Source organism: Salmo trutta, chromosome 29 (genome assembly GCF_901001165.1).
Source record: "Salmo trutta chromosome 29, fSalTru1.1, whole genome shotgun sequence".
Classification (NCBI taxonomy): Eukaryota; Metazoa; Chordata; class Actinopteri; order Salmoniformes; family Salmonidae; genus Salmo; species Salmo trutta.
In genome coordinates, this window is record NC_042985.1 from 24,969,090 (window position 1) to 24,993,427 (window position 24,338).

At 41.1% G+C, this 24,338-nt stretch overlaps 1 protein-coding gene across 1 annotated transcript; it reads right to left on the minus strand.

Annotated features, from left to right (window-relative positions):
* Positions 1 to 11,085: 11,085 nt before the first annotated feature.
* Positions 11,086 to 22,279, minus strand: LOC115167191 (cytochrome P450 2D15). Its single transcript, XM_029721362.1, has 9 exons — positions 21,985 to 22,279; positions 20,709 to 20,871; positions 17,742 to 17,894; positions 17,314 to 17,474; positions 15,452 to 15,625; positions 15,154 to 15,292; positions 14,893 to 15,080; positions 13,463 to 13,604; positions 11,086 to 11,523 (listed from the first exon to the last, which is right to left on the minus strand). The coding sequence occupies exons 1-9, from the start codon at positions 22,141 to 22,143 to the stop codon at positions 11,339 to 11,341; spliced, it is 1,464 nt and encodes a 487-aa protein (XP_029577222.1). The 5' UTR covers positions 22,144 to 22,279; the 3' UTR covers positions 11,086 to 11,338.
* Positions 22,280 to 24,338: the final 2,059 nt, after the last annotated feature.

Consider the following 24,338-nt stretch of genomic DNA (forward strand, 5'->3'; position numbering starts at 1 on the left):
CTTCTCTACCACCTCCAAGCCAGTGCTGATGATGTCACAGTGATGTCACATCTGTCTCTGAGTCTGTGGCCTAAGTTTGATTGATGTCATATCCCTGAGTTTGGACTGCATCCCCTGTTACAGCCTTCCTCTGGCAATGGGTTGGGGTCAGTGGGGTGGACACAGGGAGTAGAGTGTTTCATTGTAGAGTGGACATTAAACCTTAATGACAGGCCACCGTCACCTGACCACCTTCCCTCTCACAATAGAGGTGCATTACCATGGATTTCAATCAACTGAGGTATTTTCTTTATTCTTTCTATGATCTTGAAGCAGTTTTGAGTGAGACTTTGAAATATGAAACACACAGAAGGAATACAAATACTGGTACTAAATAAGTTGTTTATCTATCCAGAAATATTCTCTTTTCAAACGGGTCTTAGACATTATGAGAGCATGAAGGTAGGTTAACATTTGCCACCTATGCATCTCTATCCATACACTTGGGATTTGTTTGATGTCCCAAAAATACTAAACAGCAGTCATCTGCAATATCAAAAGGAGTATAAACAGATTTAGAGTTGTTTGTACTCACCAATAATGCTCCATTCAGTTCTTCAAATCCTTGAGAATCCGTTTATAAGGCTTTGTGAATATCTCCATAAGTTCCAGGTATAAATGTGCACTAAAACAATATTATTTGACCTCTTTTCTCTCTGTCTGTCCCTCTCACTTTCAACTTCTCTCCCTCTCTCTCTGTTTCCCTGTCAGCCCCTCCCACTCCTTCTCTCCCTCTCTTTGTTTCCCTGTCAGCCCCTCCCACTCCTACTCTCCCTCTCTCTGTTTCCCTGTCAGCCCCTCCCACTCCTACTCTCCCTCTCTCTGTTTCCCTGTCAGCCCCTCCCACTCCTACTCTCCCTCTCTCTGTTTCCCTGTCAGCCCCTCCCACTCCTACTCTCCCTCTCTCTGTTTCCCTGTCAGCCCCTCCCACTCCTACTCTCCCTCTCTTTGTTTCCCTGTCAGCCCCTCCCACACCTACTCTCCCTCTCTGTGTTCATCTTGTTTTGTGTACCTGCTCACCCAGACCCTGAGATCCAGTTGGATGAATTAGGACCATAGCTTAACCTCCTATTTCAGTGGTATCCCCCTGTCTTGTGCCAGCTGACTGTTTTCTAAGGTGAGTTTAACGCAATGGAGGACAAATCAAATCAAATCAAATTTTATTAGTCACATGCGCCGAATACAACAGGTGTAGACCTTACAGTGAAATGCGTACTTACAAGCCCCTAACCAACAATGCAGTTTCAAAAAATACAGATAAGAATAAGAGATAAAAGTAACAAGTAATTGAAAAGCATCAGTGAAATAACAATAGCGAGACTATATACAGGGGGGTACCGATACAGAGTCAATGTGCAGGGCCACCGGTTATTTGAGGTAGTATGTACATGTAGGTAGAGTTATTAAAGTGACTATGCATAGATGACAACAGGACAGGACAATGGACAGGACAATAGGCGGGACAGCACAATGGATAGGACAATGGATAAAGTGTTGTCTGTACGGCGCTAAGGTTGCATGTGTATGAACAAAAATAAACTTTAACAAAACTCTATGACTATGTCATACTGTAGAGGTGGTCCCTTCTATCAGGGCATTTACTATAAAAGGTTTAGATTTCCCCATGATATGTGAAACAACCCACTTTTGGAAAGAATAAAACAAACTTGTTTTGCTATATTTCAATAGTTCTTTGCATCTAATATGTTGATTTCAGTGTTGTTTTGGAACAATCCCAAGGTTAGGACTGTCAGCTTGATTCACAAGCAGGGTTCAAATCTGGATGGTATTAATCACACCCAGGTTATCTCTCCCATTCTCTAGCTGTCCCATGTCTCCCACTGACTAATTCTCTTTTGAGCTGTCTCTCAGCTATGGCTCATCCTGTGTGACTCTGGGTCTGTGGAGTATAGGTTTACCCAGAGGGCCAAGCCAGCACCTCTCTGTGGGCTGTCACAGAGCAGACACATCCATCCTCCGTTCACTGCAGCCACACAATCAGGCCCTGTACTGGGCCACAGCGGCAGGCTCCCTGGTGTCAGACCGCTGTCTGCATGCCCCGTAACCTGAGTGGGGAAAGTGAAAGGATCCCTCCCTGCCCCCCTGGCCCTTTAACTCTGTGTCACTGTGGCCTGTTGTGGAACAATAACTTCCTCTTGTATTATTGATGCTGTAGGGAACAGCAGTCAGTCAGCACTGTGGGGTTCAGTTTGCTAAAGGAATATATAATGAGAAACAGGATAGCGCCAGCCTCTCTGTGTCCCAGCTCAGATAGACACACAAAACACACTGGTGAGACCTTCGAAACAGAGGATGCTGGAGAGACAAGGGACCTGTTTGAATACATGAAGAGGGCACCCTTCACATAGAGATAGATACTCTATATCTATGATCCATCCATCCACCCCTCTTGAAATAATCACTGGTTGGATGGGTGAAGTCAAGGATTCCACCAAATATCTTTCACCAATCCAGTCATGTCAGATCAGGGATTATTTCAAGGTAGGGTTGATTTAAGGATGCATTTTCAAAGTGAACAAGTGGTACAGGAGGCCATGTGCGTCAAATGAGAACAAAGATCTGCAATGAAATGTAATCGCCACTTGTCGTAGGAAGAAGAGGACCAAAGTGCAGTGTGTGTGTCATTCCACTTTTTATTTATACTGTGAAACTATGCAATACATAAATACACTGAATGAAAGAAAAAAAACATGACGCAGCGATGACCACATACACAACTCAAAATGAATCACCCACAAAACCCAGGTGGAAAAACCCCTACTTAAGTATGATCTCCAATTAGAGACAACGAGGACCAGCTGCCTCTAATTGGAGATCATCCCAAACAAAACCCCAACATAGAAATACAAAACTAGAACCTAAACATGGAAATAGAAAACATAGGGAGAGAAAAACCTGTCACACCCTGACCTACTCTACCATGGAAAATAACAACTTTCTATGGTCAGGACGTGACAGCCACTAGTACACTCTCGATAATGAAAATGTTACATTGGTCCTTTGGCAAATAATGTAACTCACCATTGTTATCAATTATGGAATCAATAATGGAGTCAATTGTGGTCTCAGTCTCTAGATCTGGGACTGAAGAAATGTGGTATTGGTCTGACCCCCGCTGGCTGCAACCTGGTCTCAGAGCATTTCATATTATTCTTTATGTAAATCCGAGACACTCCATTTAGTATGATATGTTACGTTTTGTATGGTATGTATTAATTTGTGGATGTCTGTCTCGACTTCCGCTGAAGTTGTTCCCTCTCCTTGTTCGGGCGGTGTTCGGCGGTCGACGTCACCGACTTTCTAGCCATCGCTGATCCATTTTTGTTTTGTCTTGTCTTACTGGTTCCAATACCATCAATTACATGTTGTGTATTTAACCCTCTGTTTCCCCTCATGTCCTTGTCGGTGATTGTTTATTGTAAGTGTATGTGTACATCTGTACTGGTGTACCCATTGATTTTTATTATTATGTTTTCCGGTGGGTTTTTTGTGAATAAACTGCGCCGCTGGAAACACAGTTATTTCTCTCCTGCGTCTGACTTCTCTGCCACCAGTTAAACACCCTTACAATGTCCATCATCCATTTTGTATGATACTGTGTGCTACGAATTACAATTTGTATGATATGTTACGAATTTTCAAAATGTATCAAATATTATGAATTCCAATTTGTTGTGACTAACATTAGCTAGCTGGCTAACGTTGGCTAGGCTAGGGGTTAAGGTTAAGGTTAGGAGTTAGGTTAAAGGGTTGAGGTTAGTGTTAGGGGAAGGGTTAGCTAAAATGGTTAAGGTTAGGATTAGGGGAAGGGTTAGCTAACATGCTAAGTAGTTGCAAAGTAGCTTAAAAGTATAAGTAGTTGACAAGTTGCTAATTAGCTAAAATGCTAATGTTGTCCGTGATGAGATTCGAACCTGCAACCTTTGGGGTTATACCCCCACCTATTCACCCCAACCAACCACCCTCGTTTTTCCTAAAGGAAACTATACCAAATGTAACATATTATACTAATTTGAATGTCCTGGATTTACTTTTACCATGTAACGTCTATTCTATGAGACCAGGCTGGACCCTCTTACACCTATGTTATATCAGCTCTATTTTCCAAAGCATCTGTAGGCTAATTCCTGGTGATTTTATTAATCATTATATTGCCCTTATTGTGTCAACAATGTTCTTGGACCACATGAAGAAGTTGGTAGAGACTAAATTAAAATGTACTGAGCTCTCTAATTTGACTAATGGGACCTACAAAGTCAATGTGGGTGCAGTCTGAGCTTCTCCTTATGAACTTCACAGGTTACGTGATGTTTATCTGTTCAGGAGCTTCATTTGTTTAGCAGGAAAAGAGGTCATTTGACTTCAGCTATCCTTCACAGGTCACAAAAGAGAGCTTCCTCGTTGGTGGGCTGAACAGGCACAGATACTGAGAGACTTCTCTGATTGGTGGGTTGTACGGGCACAGGCACTGATCCAACTGATTCGTGGGTGTGTACAGATACTTGATGTCAGGTACTGTACATGATAGATCAAGAGTAGCAAAGGGCTGAGATTCACTCTACCGAGACTGAGCACTGGGGCAATATGCAGAGGAAGATCAGCTTCATTGGGCTCCTCATTACTGCTCTGTTCGCAGTTTTTTTCCAGTCTGGAGAATGAATACATCTATGTGAAACAAGAAATGACCTGGCAGCAGGCTCAAAAGTACTGCAAAGAGTACTACACTGACCTGGCCTCCTTCAAGAAGCTGTGTGATGATGAGCTCGAATCCATAGGGGGCAAATATGGCACCTATACCTGGATTGGCATGTACAGAGATGACTTGACTACAGAGTGGAAGTTGTCTGGAGGGGAAAGCTTACTCTTTAAAATGTAGGCTCCTCAGCAACCAGATGGGACCAAAAATAACTGTGTTGTAATGCAAAATTTGCAGGGTTATGTGAGAACTATGCTGAAATACACATTTTCTTCTAATTTAAGGAGAAGCGTGACAGTGATCTGATCCTGGTAAAGGAGAAGAAGACATGGGAGGAGGCTCTGGAGTACTGCAGGCAGCACCACAGTTATCTCTCTAGCCTGCTCTCTAAGACAGAGCTTCTCCAAACCAAACAGCAGATCTCAGAGGCCCAGACGGACCACGTGTGGACGGGTCTGCTCTTCCTGGCTGGCGAGTGGCTGTGGGTGAGCGGGAACCTCCTGGAGTACCAGGCCTGAACCGGGGGAGCTTCCCCACTGCCCCGCCCAACACATCCGCTGTGGGACTCTGGCCAAAATGGGAGAGCGCTGGGGAACCTGGGACTGTGAGGACAGGCTGAACTTCTGATCATCTGATCATCTGTTGAAGAAATTGACCAACATTAGCACAGCTGAAAACTGTCATCCTGATTAAAGAAGCAATAAAATTGGCCTTCTTTAGACTTGTTGAGTATCTGGAGCATCAGCATTTATGGCTTCAATTACAGCCTCAAAATGGCTAGAAACAAAGAACCTTCTTCTGAAACTCGTCAGTCTATTCTTGTTCTGAGAAATGAAGGCTATTCCATGAGAGAATGCCAAGAAACTGAAGATCTCATTCAACGCTGTGTACTACTCCCTTCACAGAACAGGGCAAACTGGCTATAACCAGAATAGAAAGAGGGGTGGGAAGCCCTGGTGCACAACTGAGCAAGAGGACAAGTACATTAGAGTGTCAAGTTTGAGAAACAGACTCCTCACAAGTCCTCAAATGGCAGCTTTATTAAATAGTACCCGCAAAACACCAGTCTCAATGTCAACAGTGAAGAGGCGACTCCGGGATGCTGGCCTTCTAGACAGAGATGCAAAGAAAAAACAATATCTCACATTGGCTAATAAAAAGAAAAGATTAAGATGGGCAAAAGAATGCAGACACTGGACAGAGGAACTCTGCCTAGAAGGCCAGCATCCTGAAGTCGCCTCTTCACTGTTGACATTGAGACTGGTGTTTTGCGGGTACTATTTAATGAAGCTGCCAGTTGAGGACTTGTGAGGCGTCTGTTTCTAAGTGGCCCCAAACTTTTAAATGGTAGTGTACATAAGACAATACTTGTGCATAACTGAGAGTACTTTTAGATGATTTATCCAATTGTTTTACACTACCAAGTTACCAAGAAACATACAATGTTACAAGTCATCCTTAATGTTTTACAAAATAAAATGCATTATTATTCCCATACAATTATTACAGAGAATCAGACAAATTATGCTACCCTCTGCTTATTAGCTACTTAGTTTATTCAAGACTTGCTTTTCAAAGATGTCTGGAAATGTACACCTTTTGCTCTGTTTTAGGAAGCAATCACTCCTCTATTGCTGACTACAAATTATCTATAACTGGGCTAATAATTCACTAACTAGCAAAGGATATGAGCAAAATGTGCACACTTGGCTACATGCAGCTCTCGCATTGATCTCAAAACAAGTGCATCTACTCACGACCGCTCATGCTGTAAACACAGTCCAGCTCAAAGTAAATGGCACAGATCCATGTATGGCACTGGTCTATTTGCATTTAGGCCTACTGCAGCTCTGATTGGTTATGCCGCACTGGCCTGTGTAGAGAGAATGGGCTGAGTACTGTTGTCAATGCAATGGAATCCTACTCCGATGCGTTCTGCCTATAACAAAATCTCTTGCGTAGTTAGTTTCACATAGTTAGTTTTGCATAGTTTCTGTATGTTGCATTGAAATTGGCTAATATTGCATTGATTCGATCACAATTGCCACAGTATAGGGAAACGTTGATAGTGTTAACTAACAAGGAAAACTCTAGAAAGTTCAGTGAAGTTCAATGTCGTGCTTCTCTCCGTTTCCAGCTACAATAGTCATTTACAACATTAACAATGTCTACACTGTATTTCTGATCAATTTTGTTATTTTAATGGACCAAAAAAAATGTTTTTCTTTCAAAAACAAGGACATTTCAAGTGACCCCAAACCTTTGAATGGTAGTGTATGTTAAAATCAAATTACATTAATCTCTACAGAATCGGTGTCCCCCCACGGGACGGTTAAGCTAACGTAGGCTAATGTGATTAGCATGAGGTTGTAAGTAACATGAACATTTCCCGGGACATAGACATATCTGATATGGGCAGAAAGCTTAAATTCTTGTTAATCTAACTGCACTGTCCAATTTACATTAGCTTTTACAGTGAAATAATACCATGCTATTGTTTGAGGAGAGTGCACAATTATGAACTTGAAAATGTATTAATAACAATTAGGCACTTATGGGCAGTCTTGATACAACATTTTGAACAGATCATTCAAAAACTTTGCACATACACTGCTGCCATCTAGTGGCCAAAATCTAAATTGTGCCTGGGCTGGAATAATACATTATGGCCTTTCTCTTGCATTTCAAAGATGATGGTAATGAAAAAGCATGTTTTTTTCTTTGTATTATCTTTTACCAGAGCTAATGTGTTATGTTCTCCTACATTAATTTTACATTTCCACAAACTTCAAAGTGTTTCCTTTCAAATGGTATCAATAATATGCATATCCTTGCTTCAGGTCCTGAGCTACAGGCAGTTAGATTTGGGTATGTCACTTTAGGCGAAAATTGAAAAAAGGGTTAGCACTTTTACAAATTTGTATTGTATTGTTTATGAAAAAAATATACCGTAACACTATAGATCTTTATTTATTAAATGCATTTTAAGTTATGTTGTTTATGAAAATGTATAACACTCCAAAATATACCATAACCCTAAAGATCTTTATTTATTAAATGCATTTTAAGTTATGTCTCAGGTAATCCCTACTATTATTACATCTCGACGTCCCCAGCAAACAGTGATAGATAAACAATATGTAGGGCGGATTGGGGTCAATTTAATTTCCATTGCGAGGCAGCCTTTGGTTATGAATAATAGGTTGGCAGGTAATGATCCGGCTTTTATTTTGACACTCCCGGTGATTTCAAAGCCCGAAAGGTTTGAAATTCATGCACCTTAATGTTCGTAGCCTTTTGCCAAAAATGGACTATAGATGGTATTCAAGTTTTCAGGGCTGATAGAATGGGCAAAAATGGTGGTGTTGCTATCTATACAAAAAGGAACCTTTCTGTGTCTCTTTTAAAGGCGAGTCCTAAACAATTTGAATTTAAGTCTTCAACTAAGTTGTAATTCTAAAGTAACTGTTCTGGGAGTCTACCGCCCTCCCTCCGCTAAGAAATGTTTGTTAACTAGTCTCACTGACTTAATAGCTTATTTTTCTACTTCTGAATAGTTTGTCGTAGGTGACTTTAACCTGTCCTGGGGAACCCAAGACTCTGACTATTTAAAGGATTTTTGTAATAACCTAAACCTCACACAGTTGATTACAAAACCCACATGTCCAAATATGAGGGATTTTACTAAATCAACATTAATTGACCTTGTGTTTACAAATACTCCAGAAAAATGTGTGGCTATTGATGTTTTCTCCCTGGATATTAGTGATCACTGTCCTATTTTTTGTATTAGAGATGTTAGGACTCATAGTGCAAAACAATGCTTTATTACAAGGAGAAATAAACACATTTTTGTGAACAAGCATTTTTACATGATTTCAATGGTGATCTTAATAGTACCTTAGCTATACCAGATTCTGAATTGGCTCTAAATCACTTTATTACTGTTTTTAACAACATTGCAGATAAGCATGCCCCATTTAAAAAACGGAGAGTTCAAAATAGATCGAACCCTTGGTTCACACCTGAATTATCTGAGTTCATACGCAATAGAGATGCTGCCTGGGCCATGGCTAGAAGTACTGACTCAGGCCGGGACTGGCAATCCTTTCGAAAATGGAGAAATCTATGTGTAAACTTGTTCGAAAAGCAACATCTGATTATTATATTAACACTAGCTGACTGTACTCGAAATCCATATAAATTCTGGAAAATTGCAAAATCATTAAAGGGTTGTACTTCCTCTACTCTTCCCTTACAAATGAATGTAGAGTCTGTAGAGTTTTTTCCTTTCGGCAATTCACAGACAATGAAGTCCTTGATGTGTTGTTGGCATTAGACATTAAGAAATCTACAGGGGCCGACCATTTGGACCCAGGTCTGTTCAAGTGTGCTGCATCCCTCATTGTTGTTTCAATAACCCACATCATTAGTTTAACATGTTTACTGGAAATATTCCTAAAGTGTGGAGATCAGCTTATGTGCTGCCACTAAACAAGGGAGGTGATTGTTATGATCTTGACAACTATCGTCCCATATCAAGAGTTTCTTGTCTAGCTAAGATTCTTGAATCCTTGATCATTCTATCTTATTGAGTTATTTGTCTGTGTTAGGCCTTGGCACTGATGCCTGTTTGTGGTTTCAGAATTATCTTAGTGATAGACGGGGTTAAATCCAAATTTCTTGAAGCGGTACCCCAGGGTTAGATTTTGGGGCCATTATTGTTCACGTTGTTTATAAATGACATTAAAATACTGGTAACACCTGTAGCATTCCTCTCTTTGCAGATGACACAGTTATTTATTCCTGTGTCTCTTCAGCACAGCAGCCCATTCGTGATCTTCAGAATTATTTTGACTCGATCCAAAAATCACTTACTGATCTTAAATTAGTGTTAAATGCAAATAAAACCAAGTTTATGCTGTTCTCTAGGTCTCATAATGTTGACCTTGAGGACTTGCGTACTCCAAATGGAGCCCAAATTGAGAAAGTTTCTCACTGTAAGTACTATTTGTCTTTGTGTCATTAGTGTCATTTGTCTTCTGAAACACAAATTAAAAACTTGACAAAGAAGCTGAGAACTACGATTGTTTTTTATAAAGAAATAAATCCTACCTCAGTTTTGGAAATAGAAGGAAGATTGTTCAAACAACGCTTCTCCCTGTAATATACTATGGTGACATTATTTATATGCATGCGTCAGCCTCTGTTTAGAAACAATTGGACTCAGTATTCCATTCAGCAATACGTTTTATCACTGGGGATGGTTTTAGGACTCATTGTATTCTGTACAAACATGTAGGATGGACCTCTCTGTCTGTAAGAAGAGAACTGCACTCTCTTTTATTTATTTTGTTTTGTAGAAACTTGCTCTGTACATTACTTCACTGAATAATTTTAGACGTACAAATGACCAAACCCGTTCTCAGAGATGGTTAACTCTGGGGATCCCTTTGGTCTCCAAAGAATTGAGAAAATATGCTTTCAGTTTTTTTGCCCTTATGTATGGAACAATACACAAAATTCCTTGCAATTAGATATTCTGGTGCCTTTCAGGCATTTTAAATTATTGATTGGAGACTTTTATATTACAGAATGCAATTGCTTTTCTTAAATATATGTAATGTTGTGTATTATGTTTTATTATAGTGTGTTTTGTAGGTCTGTTGGGTTTTATTTATGTATTGGGTTGTATTTGTAAACTTATACAGGGCTCTCTTGTACATATTACCTCAACTAACCGGTGCCCGGTTACTCTGTACCGGTACCCCCCTGCATATGGTTTTACTGCTGCTCTTTAATTACTTGTTACTTTTATTTCTTATTCTTATCCGTATTTTTTTAAACTGTGTTGTTGGTTATGGGCTCGTAAGTAAGCATTTCACTGTAAGGTCTACACCTGTTGTATTCGGCGCATGTGACTAATAAAAATGTATTTGATTTGTAGAAGAGTTTTATCTCAATGTGACTCCGTTTAATATCAAAAATAAAAGATGAGTAGCAACTGTACTTGTGCTTTGAAAAAACTAAGAATTTGTTCATATAGTTTGATCAAGGCCATACACACCTTTGTATATACCGTTTCTACAGTCCAGTAGTGTTCTGTATGTTCAGAGGGCTATGAGCATTTTCTTTTCAAATTAATAAAATATAAAGAAATAAAAATACTTAGATGGTTGTTTTGTTTGAGTGTTGTTTTTAGGACTTTTACATTTCATTCTATTATCTAGTTTCATTAGAAATGTTTGCATCGTATCTGTGTCTGGGTCTGTTTACTGTGTCTCTGTATGGAATGTGGTTTGAAGAGTCATGGGTGGGAGAAAATGAAACACAAAAATCACTATCCCATTTATTTCTGGACTGGCTGCAGAATATGACATAATTTTACATGTTACGTGATGTTTACCTGTTGAGGAGGTTCATTTGTTTAGCATGAAAATAAGTCATTTGATTTCGACTGTCCATCACAGGTCACAAAATTGGTTAGCAAAAACTACAAGGCACTCAATGGAGGGTACAGCATTGATTAATGTGCTGCTTTAGTGATATTTCTTCTCAGTGAAATCTGTCGGTAGTTCACCATCACTGGCTTCTCAGATGCACTCCCAGGCGGTAGGGTTTTTGCGCCTGTGCAATGCCAAAAACCTTGCGGAAGTCGGGCGCACCTTCTTGTTCAGGCCAGACAAATTGGAAACGTCGAAGCAAGGTCACCAATATCAGAAAGAGCTCCGTGCGCGCTAACCCTTCTCCCAGGCATACACGAGAGCCTGGGGAACACAAACACACAAACACAGTTATTTATGTTGACAACACACTCCTACACATGCTCTAATAAACATGGTGGACAAGCCGTTTGTACATATACAGTGCCTTTGGAAAGTATTCAGACCCCTTGACTTTTTCCACATTTTGTTACGTTACAGCCTTATTCTAAAATTGATTAAATATTTTTTTCTTCAGAAATCTATACACAATACCTAATAGTGACAAAGCGAAAATAGTCTTTTCAAAATGTTTGCTAATTTATTAAACATAAAAAACAGAAATACCTTATATACATAATTATTCAGACTCTTTGCTATGAGACTCGAAATTGAGCTCAGGTGCATCCTGTTTCCATTGACCATCCTTGAGATGTTTCTACAACTTGATTCAAGTCCACCTGTGGTAAATTCAATTGATTGGACATGATTTGGAAAAGGCACACACCTGTCTATATAAGATCCCACAGTTGACAGTGCTTGTCAGAGCAAAAACCAAGCCATGAGGTCGAAGGAATTGTCCGTAGAGCTCTGAGACAGGATTGTGTCGAGGCACAGATCTGGGGAAGGGTACCAAAACCTTTCTGCAGCATCAAAGGTCCCCAATAACACAATGGCCTCCATCATTCTTAAATGGAAGAAGTTCGGAATCACCAAGACTCTTTCTAGGCCTCCCGTGTGGCGCAGTGGTCTAAGGCACTGCATCGCAGTGCTAGCTGTGCCACTAGAGATTCTGGGTTCGTGGCCAGGCTGTGATATCCTTGTCTCATTGTGCACTAGCAACTCCTGTGGCGGGCTGGGTGCAGTGCACGCTGACACGGTCGCCAGGTGTACGGTGTTTCCTCCGACACATTGGTGCAGCTGGCTTCTGGGTTGGATCGGCATTGTGTCAAGAAGCAGTGCTGCTTGGTTGGGTTGTGTATCGGAGGACGCATGGCTGTCGACCTTTGAGTGACAGAGGTCCTCTGTGGAGATGGGTCCTCTGTGGAGATGGGAGAACCTTCCAGAAGGACAACCATCTCTGCAGCACTCCACCAATCAGGCCTTCATGGTAGAGTGACCCAACGGAAGCCACTCCTCATTAAAAGGCACATAACAGCCCGCTTGGAGTTTTCTCTGGTCTGATGAAACCAAGATTGAACTCTTTGGCCTGAATGCCAAGCGTCACGTCTGGAGAAAACCTAGCACCATCCCTACGGTGGCAGCATCATGCTGAGGGGATTTTTTTCAGTTGTTTTTGACTAGTCAGGATCGAGGCAAAGATGAACGAAGCAAAGTACAGTGAGATCCTTGATGAAAACCTGCTCCAGAGCGCTCAGGACCTCAGACTGGAGGCAAAGGTTAACCTTCCAACAGGACAACGACCCTAAGCACACAGCCAAGACAATGCAGGAGTGGCTTCGGGACAAGTCTCTGAATGTCCTTGAGTGGCCCAGACAGAGCCCGGACTTGAACCCAATCGAACATCTCTAGAGAGACGTGAAAATAGCTGTGCAGCAATGCTCCCCATCCAACCTGACAGAGCTTGAGAGGATCTGCAGAGAGGAATGGGAGAAACTCCCCAAATACAGGTGTGCCAAGCTTGTAGCGTCATACCCAAGAAGACTCATCGCTGCCAAAGCTGCTTCGACAAAGAACTGAGTAAAGGGTTGAATTTTTATGTAAACGGATTATTTGTTTTTAATTTTTACAACATTTGCAAACATTTCTAAAAACATGTTTTTGCTTTTTCATTATGGGGTATTGTGTTTAGATTGATGAGGGGGAGAAAAAAAAACTATTTAACACATTTTAGAATAAGGCTGTAACATAACAAAATGTGGAAAAAGTCAAGGGGTCTGAATACTTTCCGAATGCACTGTACACTCTCTTATATGACTTATATCAACATGAACTCTCTCGTTCAATCTCTAGGCATCCTCTTTCTCTATCTCTCTCTCTGTACCTGCTGAGAATGGCAGAAAGGCCTCTGGTTTCACAAACTCGCCGTCCTCATTGAGGAAGTTGTCAGGGTTGAACTCCTGAGGGAACTTCCACTGGCCCTCTTCATGGAGCACAGAGGACAAGTTAGGAATCACCATCGTGCCCTGGAACCAAAGAGGAAAGCGTAGTTAGGGTGAGAACTGGAGAAAGAGATGTACTCATATGACTGTGAAATGGGGAGGTTTTACAGATGATCTCAGGTATAGCCTACATTCTGTACCAATCATGACATCACTCCCTCTAACCCAGGACATGCGTGCGTCCGTGTGCGCCATCGCGCGCATGTTGATTTTGTCCACCCAGACGCGATCAGGACACGCAGGTTGAAATATCAGTACGAACTCTGAACCAACGATAGCATTAAACATTTATGGCAATTTAGCTAGCTAGCTTGCTGTTGCTAGCTAATTTGTCCTGGGATATAAACATTGGGTTGTTCTTTTACCTGAAATGCACAAGGTCCACTACTCCGAGAATTAATCCACAGATAAAAGGGTAAACCGAATTTGTTTCTAGTAATCGCTCCTCCTTCAGGCTTCTTCTTCTTCTTTGGACTTTATATGGCAGTTGGCAACCAGCTTTAAGGTGCATTACCACCATCAACTGGACTGGAGTGTGGACCTCAGTTCATCTTTCAATCACCCATGTGGGTATATGCTCCTAAAAAACAATTCGGAGATGGGAGAGGCGGAACTTGCAGCACGTCAAGCGTCACAAATAGAACCAAGTTCTATTTTGTCACCTGGCTACGCAGACGCTCGTTGATGCGCGCGAGCAGTGTGGGTGCAACGATTGAATAACATGTATGTGTACATTTATTTTGCAACGCACGCGATGTGAGCGGTGTCGTCTTTATTTTAGGGTTCTAAGGTCACCAGTGGCAGCATATTGTTATGATATGGGGAGTAGTTTAGTGTGAGTACATAGATAGTACACACTACCACTTCCACACCTCATCCCTAGGGGGCAGCAGCAACCGGGTCCTTAAGCACAACAGTGCAGGCATTCAAGGGGATAGTCAATCTGTGAGAGAGAGGTGTTTACAGAGCTTCTCCGCCTGCTAGTCTTTATTTTTGGACATATTTTGGTAGTTTCTTTTTGCTTATATGTATTTTGGTCACCACTTTGAACAACAACTGGTAATACGCTTGGGCTAGCAGACTCAAGAGGTCAAGAAGGAGCTGGCCCTGAACTCGGAACTCGGCTGTCTCCTGAGGCACATGCATTCAACACCTGGTCCGCATACGTTTACTTCTCACAGTAATGCACACAATAAATCAGGTTACAGACCATTTAGCTAGGCCTAGGACACCTAGACAAAACGAGTGTAGCAAAATCAGTAGGCTAGTTAATCGGTTACGTAAGAGTATCAGTTGTCATGTCAATGCTCACCTGGGGCAGCTGGTAGCCTTGTAGTTGCGTGTTGCAGGAGGTCATATGGAACACGCTAAGAGGAACAGTGTCAGCCATCCGCTGTGACTCGTGGATCATCGCTTGAACGTACGGCATGGCGTGTCGGTCCTCAAACAAGGCGCATGAACGTCCCTCAAGAACGTCCTCAATTTCCCGGTGACAGCGTTCTGGAACACACACTCTTTGTGTACCATACACAAAATGTATCCCAGTATGTGTGTTGTATGTGTATTTACTCACCCTGTATGTGTTGGTTGATCATCAGGTGTAGCACGGCACAGCGGAGGGTGTTGGAAGTGGTGTCTGTCCCAGCAAGGAAAAGATCAATTAGTAGAAACACCATCTGAACGTCATTAAATGTGGAGCCTCCATCACCAGTCTGAGACATACACAAACACAGACACAGACACATTCCTAGAACTTAGAACCCAATGTTTGGTTAGAGCTCCAGCACAACACAACTACTAAGTTTGACCTACTTTGAAAATGTCTCTGTTTACTGAACTTGCATAGTTATATTTCTCTCCTGATTAGTTACCATGTCAATCTGGTCAAGGTAGCAGTCAATGAGGTCCCTGGGCTCTCCTGAGACCCTTGAACTTTTGTGGTTGGTCACAGCCTTCTGTGCATGTTCTTTGATTTCATCATAGATGTGGAAGGCTTTCTTGAAGGGCAAGGGTAGGGCCCTCAGGGCAGGTATGATATCATAGAACTACAAGAGATAGATCAGCAGGTCAAAGAGACATAGAGCAATATAGCTATAAATGTTTAACAAAATAAATGAGTGTCTTGAAGCCTTCTTCTGATCTCAGGCTGATTACAACAAAAGGCAATATGTGTCATTCAACAAATAGTGTGTCTTTGGGATTGTGTAATTTTGTAAAAAATAAATTACTTGTGTCATGCACAAAGTAGATGTCCTAATCGACTTGCCAAAACTATAGTTTGTTGACAAGAAAATCATGGAGTGGTTGAAAAATGAGTTTTAATGACTCCAACCTAAGTGTATGTAAACTTCCGACTTCAACTTTACATGGGTTACCGGTACCGAGTCATTGTGCGGTGGTACAGGTTAGTCGAGGTATATTGAGATAATATGTACATGTAGGTAAGGGTAAAGTGACTATGCATAGATAATAAACAGCGAGTAGCATAAAAAAGGGGCTCAATGCAAATAGTCTGGATAGCCATTTGGTTAACTGTTTAGCAGTCTAATGGCTTAGTCTAGAAGCTGTTAAGGAGCCATTTGGACCTAGAATTGGCACTCCTGTACCGATTGCCATGTGGTAGCAGAGAGAACAGGTTACGACTAGCTGGAGTCTTAGACCATTTTTAGGGCCTTCCTCTGACACCAACTGGTATAGAGGTCCTGGATGGCAGGAAGCTTGGCCCCTGTGATGTACTGGGCCGTATGCACTACCCTCTGTAGTGCCTTGCGGTCGGATGCCGAGCAGTTGCCATACCAAACAGTGAATGTTCCTGAGTGGCCGAGTTACAGTTTTGACTTAAATCTAATTGAAGTCTATGGTAAGACATGAAAATGGTTGTCTAGCAATGATAAACAACCAATTTGGCCGAGCTTGAAGAATTTTTAAATGAATAATGGGCAAATGTTGCACAATCCAGGTGTGAAAAGCTATCAGAGACTTACCCAGAAAGACTCACAGCTGTAATCGCTGCCAAAGGTGCCAGTGACTGTGTACTTTAGTCAATCAATACTAAAACCACAAGCCATGTATATATATTAGGGAGACATGTTATGTCCTGGAAAGACATGTTTGTATTAATTAAGTACTCTTAGAAATGCACTTATATTAGGAACATATATATGCAATAAATGTATTATTTTTTGTATTAAAACTGTGGTGTCGCTAACAATATAATCTAAACTGTGCAAAGATAAGTCAGATGTGGGTGTTAACAAGCAAGAATTGAGATCAAAAATGGTGACGAAAGAGGCCAAGGGGTGTTAATCATTTAAATAGAGAGAAGTGACCATGTGTGTTATCTGAAGGTGGAAATCTATAAAACCTGAGGTCTAAAACAAGAGAATTCAGTTGTTCCATGGAATTGCTCGGCTTCTGTTACTTTTGTAAAAAAGTCTATTTGAATTTACAAGTTCCGGTATCTGAGAAATATTTGATTCAATATTTCCTCGTCACTATTGGATTGTCTTTACATGATTAGTTTAGTTGGAGCATAGATGTATGTGATCAAACTGTTCAATTGAGTGTTTCATAAAAATGTACACACATAATGTCTGAGAGACATAAAAGGCACTTTATTGGTGGAACGACCCCTGTTTTCTATTATGATTTATATATATTATTATTATATTATTATTATTTCAATTAAAAGTAGTGGAGTAGCAGCAGTAGTAGTGATAATAGTGTTCTGTACCATGGCCCAAGGTCCAATAGCAATTTTGGTTAAATCCTGTATCCTACTGATGAGGGTGAGGAAGACCGGGTTGTCGTATTCAAACCTTTCCCCGTAAATCAGTGAGCAGATGATGTTAGATGCTGCTAGATGGAACAGGTGCTGAGGGTCCATCGAGCCGCCTGCCAGGACACAGCATCAATCACCGCACCAGGCAATACACACAGACAAGATAAGAGCACCAATCATAGAGCTTCCAAAATTGAACACACAGATAGGATAGAGTAAAAATTATCACATTCTTTATACCCAATGTTAATACAACACTGTAAATATTGTAACGCTAATTGGTTGATATTGGGGAACTTTAGTCTGGATACTAAGTATGTGGTGATAATGACATGAATGGTGGTGACTATGTGGTACGTTGTGTGTGTGTGTGGCTGTACCAGCATTGCGCTCCAGCTCAGAGCAGATGTGGGAGACCTCCTCGAGGATGCGCTCTTCCATGGAGCGTTTGCCCAGACCAAAGTTTCTCAGCGTGGTCAGAGCAAAGCGTCGGTGGTCCCTCCAGCTGGAGCCAAAATCTGCCATGATGACCCCTGATGACACATGTAACAGGGTTGGTTATGTTTCCACTTGCCACTTCAGAAATATGTATTCAATGTTTATGTATTTCTATTGGTTCGTTCAAGTCAGATGCCAATAAGGTTTATTGTCATTGGCTATGCTTGCAAATAGGGGAAGATTGTCAATTCTTCCCAGTCTGATGTTGACATGCAAGCAGTAGGTCACGTTCTGAAATACTGTATTCTATTACAATGTGTAAGAGTTCACTATGTACATTTCCTGACGTCTAAATGTACTTGATATATATGTATATATGTATATACAATTCCAGTCAAAAGTTTGGACAGACCTACTCATTCAAGGGTTTTTCTTTATTTTTACGATTTTCTACATTCTAGAAAAATAGTGAAGACATGAAAATTATGACATAACACATATGGAATCATTTAGTAACCAAAAAACTGTTAAACAAATCAAATCTATTTTATATTTGAAATTCTTCAAAGTAACCACCCTTTGCCGTGATGACAGCTATGCACACTCTTGGCATTCTCTCAACCAGATCCATGACGCAGTCATCTGGAATGCACTTACATTAAGACATGAAGGTTAGTAATTCTGGCAAATTTCAAGAACTTTGAAAGTTTCTTCAAGTGCAGTCGCCAAAACCATCAAGCGCTGTGATGAAACTGGCTCTCATGAGGACCGCCACAGGAAAGGAAGACCCAGAGTTACCTCTGCTGCAGAGGATAAGTTCATTAGAGTTAACTGCACCTCAGATTGCAGCCAAATAAATGCTTCGCAGTGTTCAAGTAACAGACACATCTCTACATCAACTGTTCAGAGGAGATTGCGTGAATCAGGCCTTCATGGTCGAATTTCTGCAAAGAAACCAATACTTAAGGACACCAATAAGAAGAAGAGACTTGCTTGGGCAAAGAAACACGAGCAATGGATATTAGACCAGTGGAAATCTGTCCTTTGGTCTGATGAGTCCAAATGTAAGATTTTGTGAGACGTCTTTGTGAGACGCAGAGTAAGTGAATGGATGATCTCCGCATATGTGGTTCCCACCGTGAAGCATGGAGGAGGAGTTGTGATGGTGTGGGCGTGCTTTGCTGGTGACACTGTCTGTGATTTATTTAGAATTCAAGGCACACTTAACCAGCATGGCTGCGACAGCATTCTGCAGCGATACGCCATCCATCTGGTTTTCACTTAGAGGGACTATGATTTGTTTTTCAACAGAACAATGACCCAACACACCTCCAGGCTGTGTAAGGGCTATTTGACCAAGAAGGAGAATGAGAAAGTGCTTCATCAGATGACCTGGCCTCCACAATCACCCAACCTCAACCCAATTGAGATGGTTTGGGATGAGTTGGACCGCAGAGTGAAGAAAAAGCAGCCAACAAGTGCTCAGCACATGTGGGAACTCCTTCAATACTGTTGGAAAAGCATTCCAGGTGAAGCTGGTTGAGAGAATACCAAGAGTGTGCAAAGCTGTCATCAAGGCAAAGGGTGGCTAACTTTTTAAAATATATTTTGATTTGTTTAACACTTTTTTGGTTACTACATGATTCCACATGTGTTATTTCATCATTTTGATGTCTTCACTTTTGTTCTACAATGTAGAAAATAGTAAAAATAAAGAAAAACCCTTGAATGAGTAGGTGTGTCCAAACTTTTCACTGGTACTGTGTACAGTACTGTGAACAGTATATTAGATATTGGGGGGCTTCCTGTGGGGGGCTTCCTGTGATGTGGTTTTGTATGCATGACTGCTCTATAAGTGAGTTAGCTAGCATGCTCTAAATGTAGTGGTCATGTTAGCTCCCTGCTAATTCACAGTTATTTCCATGCTAACAGACGAATCACAAATCTACAGTCGTCAACATACAATTGTCCAGCACATCTAATGTGCTTAATTTTGTCTATCATTGTAACGATCGTCTGGAAGAGGGGACCAAGATGCAACGTGGAAAGTGGTCATAATTATATTTAATCAAACACTTTAAAACAAACAAGAAAACGAAAGCCAACAGTTCTGCCAGGTGACCACACACAAGACAGAAAACAACTACCCACCAACCCCAAAGGAAAACAGGCTGCCTAAGTATGACTCCCAATCAGCGACAACGATGTACAGCTGTCCCTGATTGAGAGCCATACCAGGCCAAAACAAAGAAATACAAAGCATAGAAAAAAGGACATAGAATGCCCACCCAAATCACACCCTGACCAAACCTAAATAGAGACATAAAAAAGGCTCTCTCAGGTCAGGGCGTGACAATCATCAGGTACTTACATTTATTGTATTTTGTGCTATTTTTGTCATTGTTATGATGTTTGATTACAAAATGCCCAGTCTGATATACAGTATATATGCAAGCGAGTAAACACCAATCAACTGGGACCGCTGGCTGGGAATTTCTTTAAGAACACAACTCAAGAGAGTTACGAAGTATGATCACTATCTGTTAGACACACACACACACACACAGACATACAGTACATACGTACCAGTGGAGGCTGCTGAGGGGAGGACGGCTCATAATAATGGCTGGAATAGAGTCAATGCAATGGTATCAAAGATGTGGTTTCCATGTGGTTGATACCATTCCATTGACTCCCTTCCAGCCATTACTATTAGCCATCCTCCCCTCAGCAGCCCCCACTGATGCATATGCAGTTCATACAGTACCGACAAGGCGGTGTGTGTTTGTGCTCTGCGTTATCTATACTGATTTAAGGTCACCTCTACCTACACCAATACAATTATATCACAAATTATAAAACTATCCCAGGACCAGCCTAGGGGACACTAGGGGTCAAGAACACAGTACCTTTGCCTTCTGTGATGTCGCTGATCATGAGATGGTTTGGTCGTCCTGAAAATTCCGCTGTGCGTGTCACCAGTGCCTCACGAACCGCCTCGAGGCCATTCAGAACCACGACAGGCCGTGATCCGATGTACAGACTGAACACGTTACCATAGCGCCTCTTCAGCTGAAAACAGAGAGGTAGCGAGAGGGAGAGAGAGTTCCCAAGCTGAACAGTAAGTTGTGTGACAAGTCAGACATATCTGAAGATGAAACTTAACCATAGCAACTACTGACAGTTCCAGCGGAGGACAGCACATAATAATGGCTGGAACGGAGCGAATGGAATGATGAATATGATACCATACCACCTATTCCGCTCCAGCCATTACCACAAGCCCGTCCACCCCAACTAAGGTGCCACCAACCTCCTGTGAAAAGTTATTGTAATGTATCATTGACACTTCTCACTATCTGGGTTAAATTAATATGGATGAACAAACTTCTGTAACAAAACAAATCAATAACCTTTTTGAGGGTTGTCAATGAAGGATACTGTATCTCTAAACACATCGTAGTGAACTAAGTGGACTTTGTTCCAAAAGCAGAGACACTGTTGATTTAGGCCTGATAAAACCTTTGGAACTTGACCTATTTTGGATCAGTCACAGTTTAGTGGCTGTTGCTGCTCTGACATTAATCACAATAGCATTTTATTTAGTATCTAAATGTTTTAGTTGAAAGACTTCTAAAAACCTTATGTTGTTTGTAAGGACGCTTCAAAACCAAACCTGCACACAGTTTGGGCAACTTGAAGCAAAACCAAATTACTGGTAACTATTCAACATACAGTACATGACACAAACAACATACAGTATATGACACAAACAACATACAGTGACAACACTGACAACATACAGTACATGACACAAACAACATACAGTGACAACACTGACAACATACAGTACATGACACAAACAACTTACAGTGACAACACTGACAACATACAGTATATGACACAAACAACATACAGTGACAACATACAGTACATGACACAAACAACTTACAGTGACAACACTGACAACATACAGTACATGACACAAACAACATACAGTGACAACACTGACAACATACAGTATATGACACAAACAACTTACAGTGACAACACTGACAACATACAGTACATGACACAAACAACATACAGTGACAACACTGACAACATACAGTATATGACACAAAAATAAACCCAGTGAAAATCACATTTTTCCAGGTTTGTGGGTTTTTTGTAAAGTTCTCTTACCCTTTCCAGGTCTTTGAGGGGGTTGACAGGGTCCAGCTGTAGCAGATTTCCGAGGATGGGCAGGGGACGGGGTCCTGGAGGGAAGTTTTTAGGTCTGCGGACCCTGATGAAGAAGCACAGAAGGAGGAAAAATAGCAACAACACCACCGAACCTATCATGGTGACTGGGCTGCAAGAAATGTGTTCTTCACCATTTAAAGATACCAACCACACCACCCAGGGATATTTGCTGACTCTTAGACACCACCCACACACATTGGACTGCTTTGAACACTAGCAGTCAGACAGTGTATATGAGGAGGGATATTTTCTTTGAGTTTACAGCCTATTTAGCCTATTAGGGGATTACGAACCTGTGGTTGAACACAGTGTTCACCACGGCACTCAAATGGAGTTCATTCAACTTTTTTATTAGAGTTGTTGACCATTTAAAGAGAAGCCACTTACACACACACACATTTTCTGTTTATGCTGCAGTTCCATTTTATGATGTATTATAATTTTTCTAATATTATCATAATATTTCTTTTTTAATATGCATTATTATATGACCTAGATCAGGCCATAAACCACAGCACTTTAAACAAAGTTATAGTTGGATTTCTCTTTGGTATCTATACCAGTTTGAAGGCAAGCAATTGAAGACTGGGTGCCCAAACCTGACTCCTGTTCAACTCGCGAAAGGGAGGAATCTGTAACATGTAATAACACAGATAGGACAGCAGTCTGCGCCATTACTTGACTGGCCAGCACCCATTTGAAGTCGTCAGCCAGCACTCAGAACAGCTTATTTCAACTGATGACATATTTTAAATAAAAAACATAAATATATGTCAGGTACTTCAATAAAAGAATTTCTGCATCAGTAATACCATTAGATGTGAGTTCAGGCAATGTTTTTATATGGATTGGGCTATGCTTTAAAACTGTTAAAAACACTTCATATGGGCTAATAGGTTTTTAAATTGTCACAAAAATTACTATTAGTCAACATAAAGTATGTGTCTGTGACATTTGCGATCTAAGAGACAGATATGACTAACGTAAACGTAGAAGTTCTAGTAAGTAGTTCATATTGACTTCATAGAGGCTAGGCGATATGTAGCATTTTTATTAAATCTATGGACACTTATGAACAATAGCCTATAGGCTACAGCTGTTGAGACTGCCGTTGGTATTAAATTAAACTAAAAAGAACCACAAACAACTAGAGAGGAGATCCGATCAGGGAGAGTTGAGTTTGAGTGTAACCATTTCTCCAGCTCAACCTATTTGTGAGGCCAATTGAGTAGTGTGCAGGGTGACTCTTATCTTTCATACCAACGCTACATCTGGTGGGCCAAAAACACTTTGGTTTCATTTCTTCAATTGTGTAACTCCTCAGCTGCTTCAGTTACACTGCTTCAACAAAGCTCAAATATCAGTCTATCACCTTCAGTCAGATAGCCTTAAAGAATGTGGCAAGCAGTCACAAACCTAAGAATTGAAAATAAAAAAGAACCACAAACAAGTAGAGAGGGGTTCCGATCAGGGAAGGTTGAATTACGTTTGAGTTTAACCATTTCTCCAGCTCAACCTACTTGTAGAGCGGACTGAACAGTGTGCAGAGTGACTCTTATCTTTCATACAAATCAAATTAAATGTTATTTGTCACATGCGCCGAATACAACAGGTGTAGGCTTTACTGTGAAACTCTTAATTACGAGCCCTTGCACAACAATGCAGAGTTAAAAAGGAAGAAAAATGTGTGTGTGTGTGTGTTGGAATGTCAGTGTAGTATGTGTGAGTGTGTGGGTAGAGTCTGAGTGTGCATAGAGTCAAGGAAAGATAGTCAGTGCAAAAAACAGGGGGTCAATGTAAATAATCTGGGTAGCCATTTGATTAACTGTTCAGCAGTCTCATGGCTTGGGGGTAGAAGCTTTTCAGGAGCCTTTTGGTCTCAGACTTTGTGATCCGGGTACTGTTTGCCATGCGGTAGCAGAGAGAACAGTCTATGACTGGGTGGCTGGAGTCTATGACAATGTTTAGGGCCCTCCTCTGACACTGCCTGGTATAGAGGTCCTGGATGGCAGGGAGCTCGGCCCCAGTGATGTACTGGGCCATATACGCTACCTTCTGTACCACCACTACGTCATGATTGACAGGCGGCCAAAAACAGTTGTTTAATTTCTTCAATTGTGAAACTGCTCCGCTACTTTAGTTACACTGCTTCAGCCAAGCTCAAATGTCAGTCTGTCACCTTCAGTCATTTACGTCATTTAGCAGACGCTCTTATCCAGAGCGACTTACAAATTGGTGCATTCACCTTATGATATCCAGTGGAACAACCACTTTACAATAGTACATCTATATCT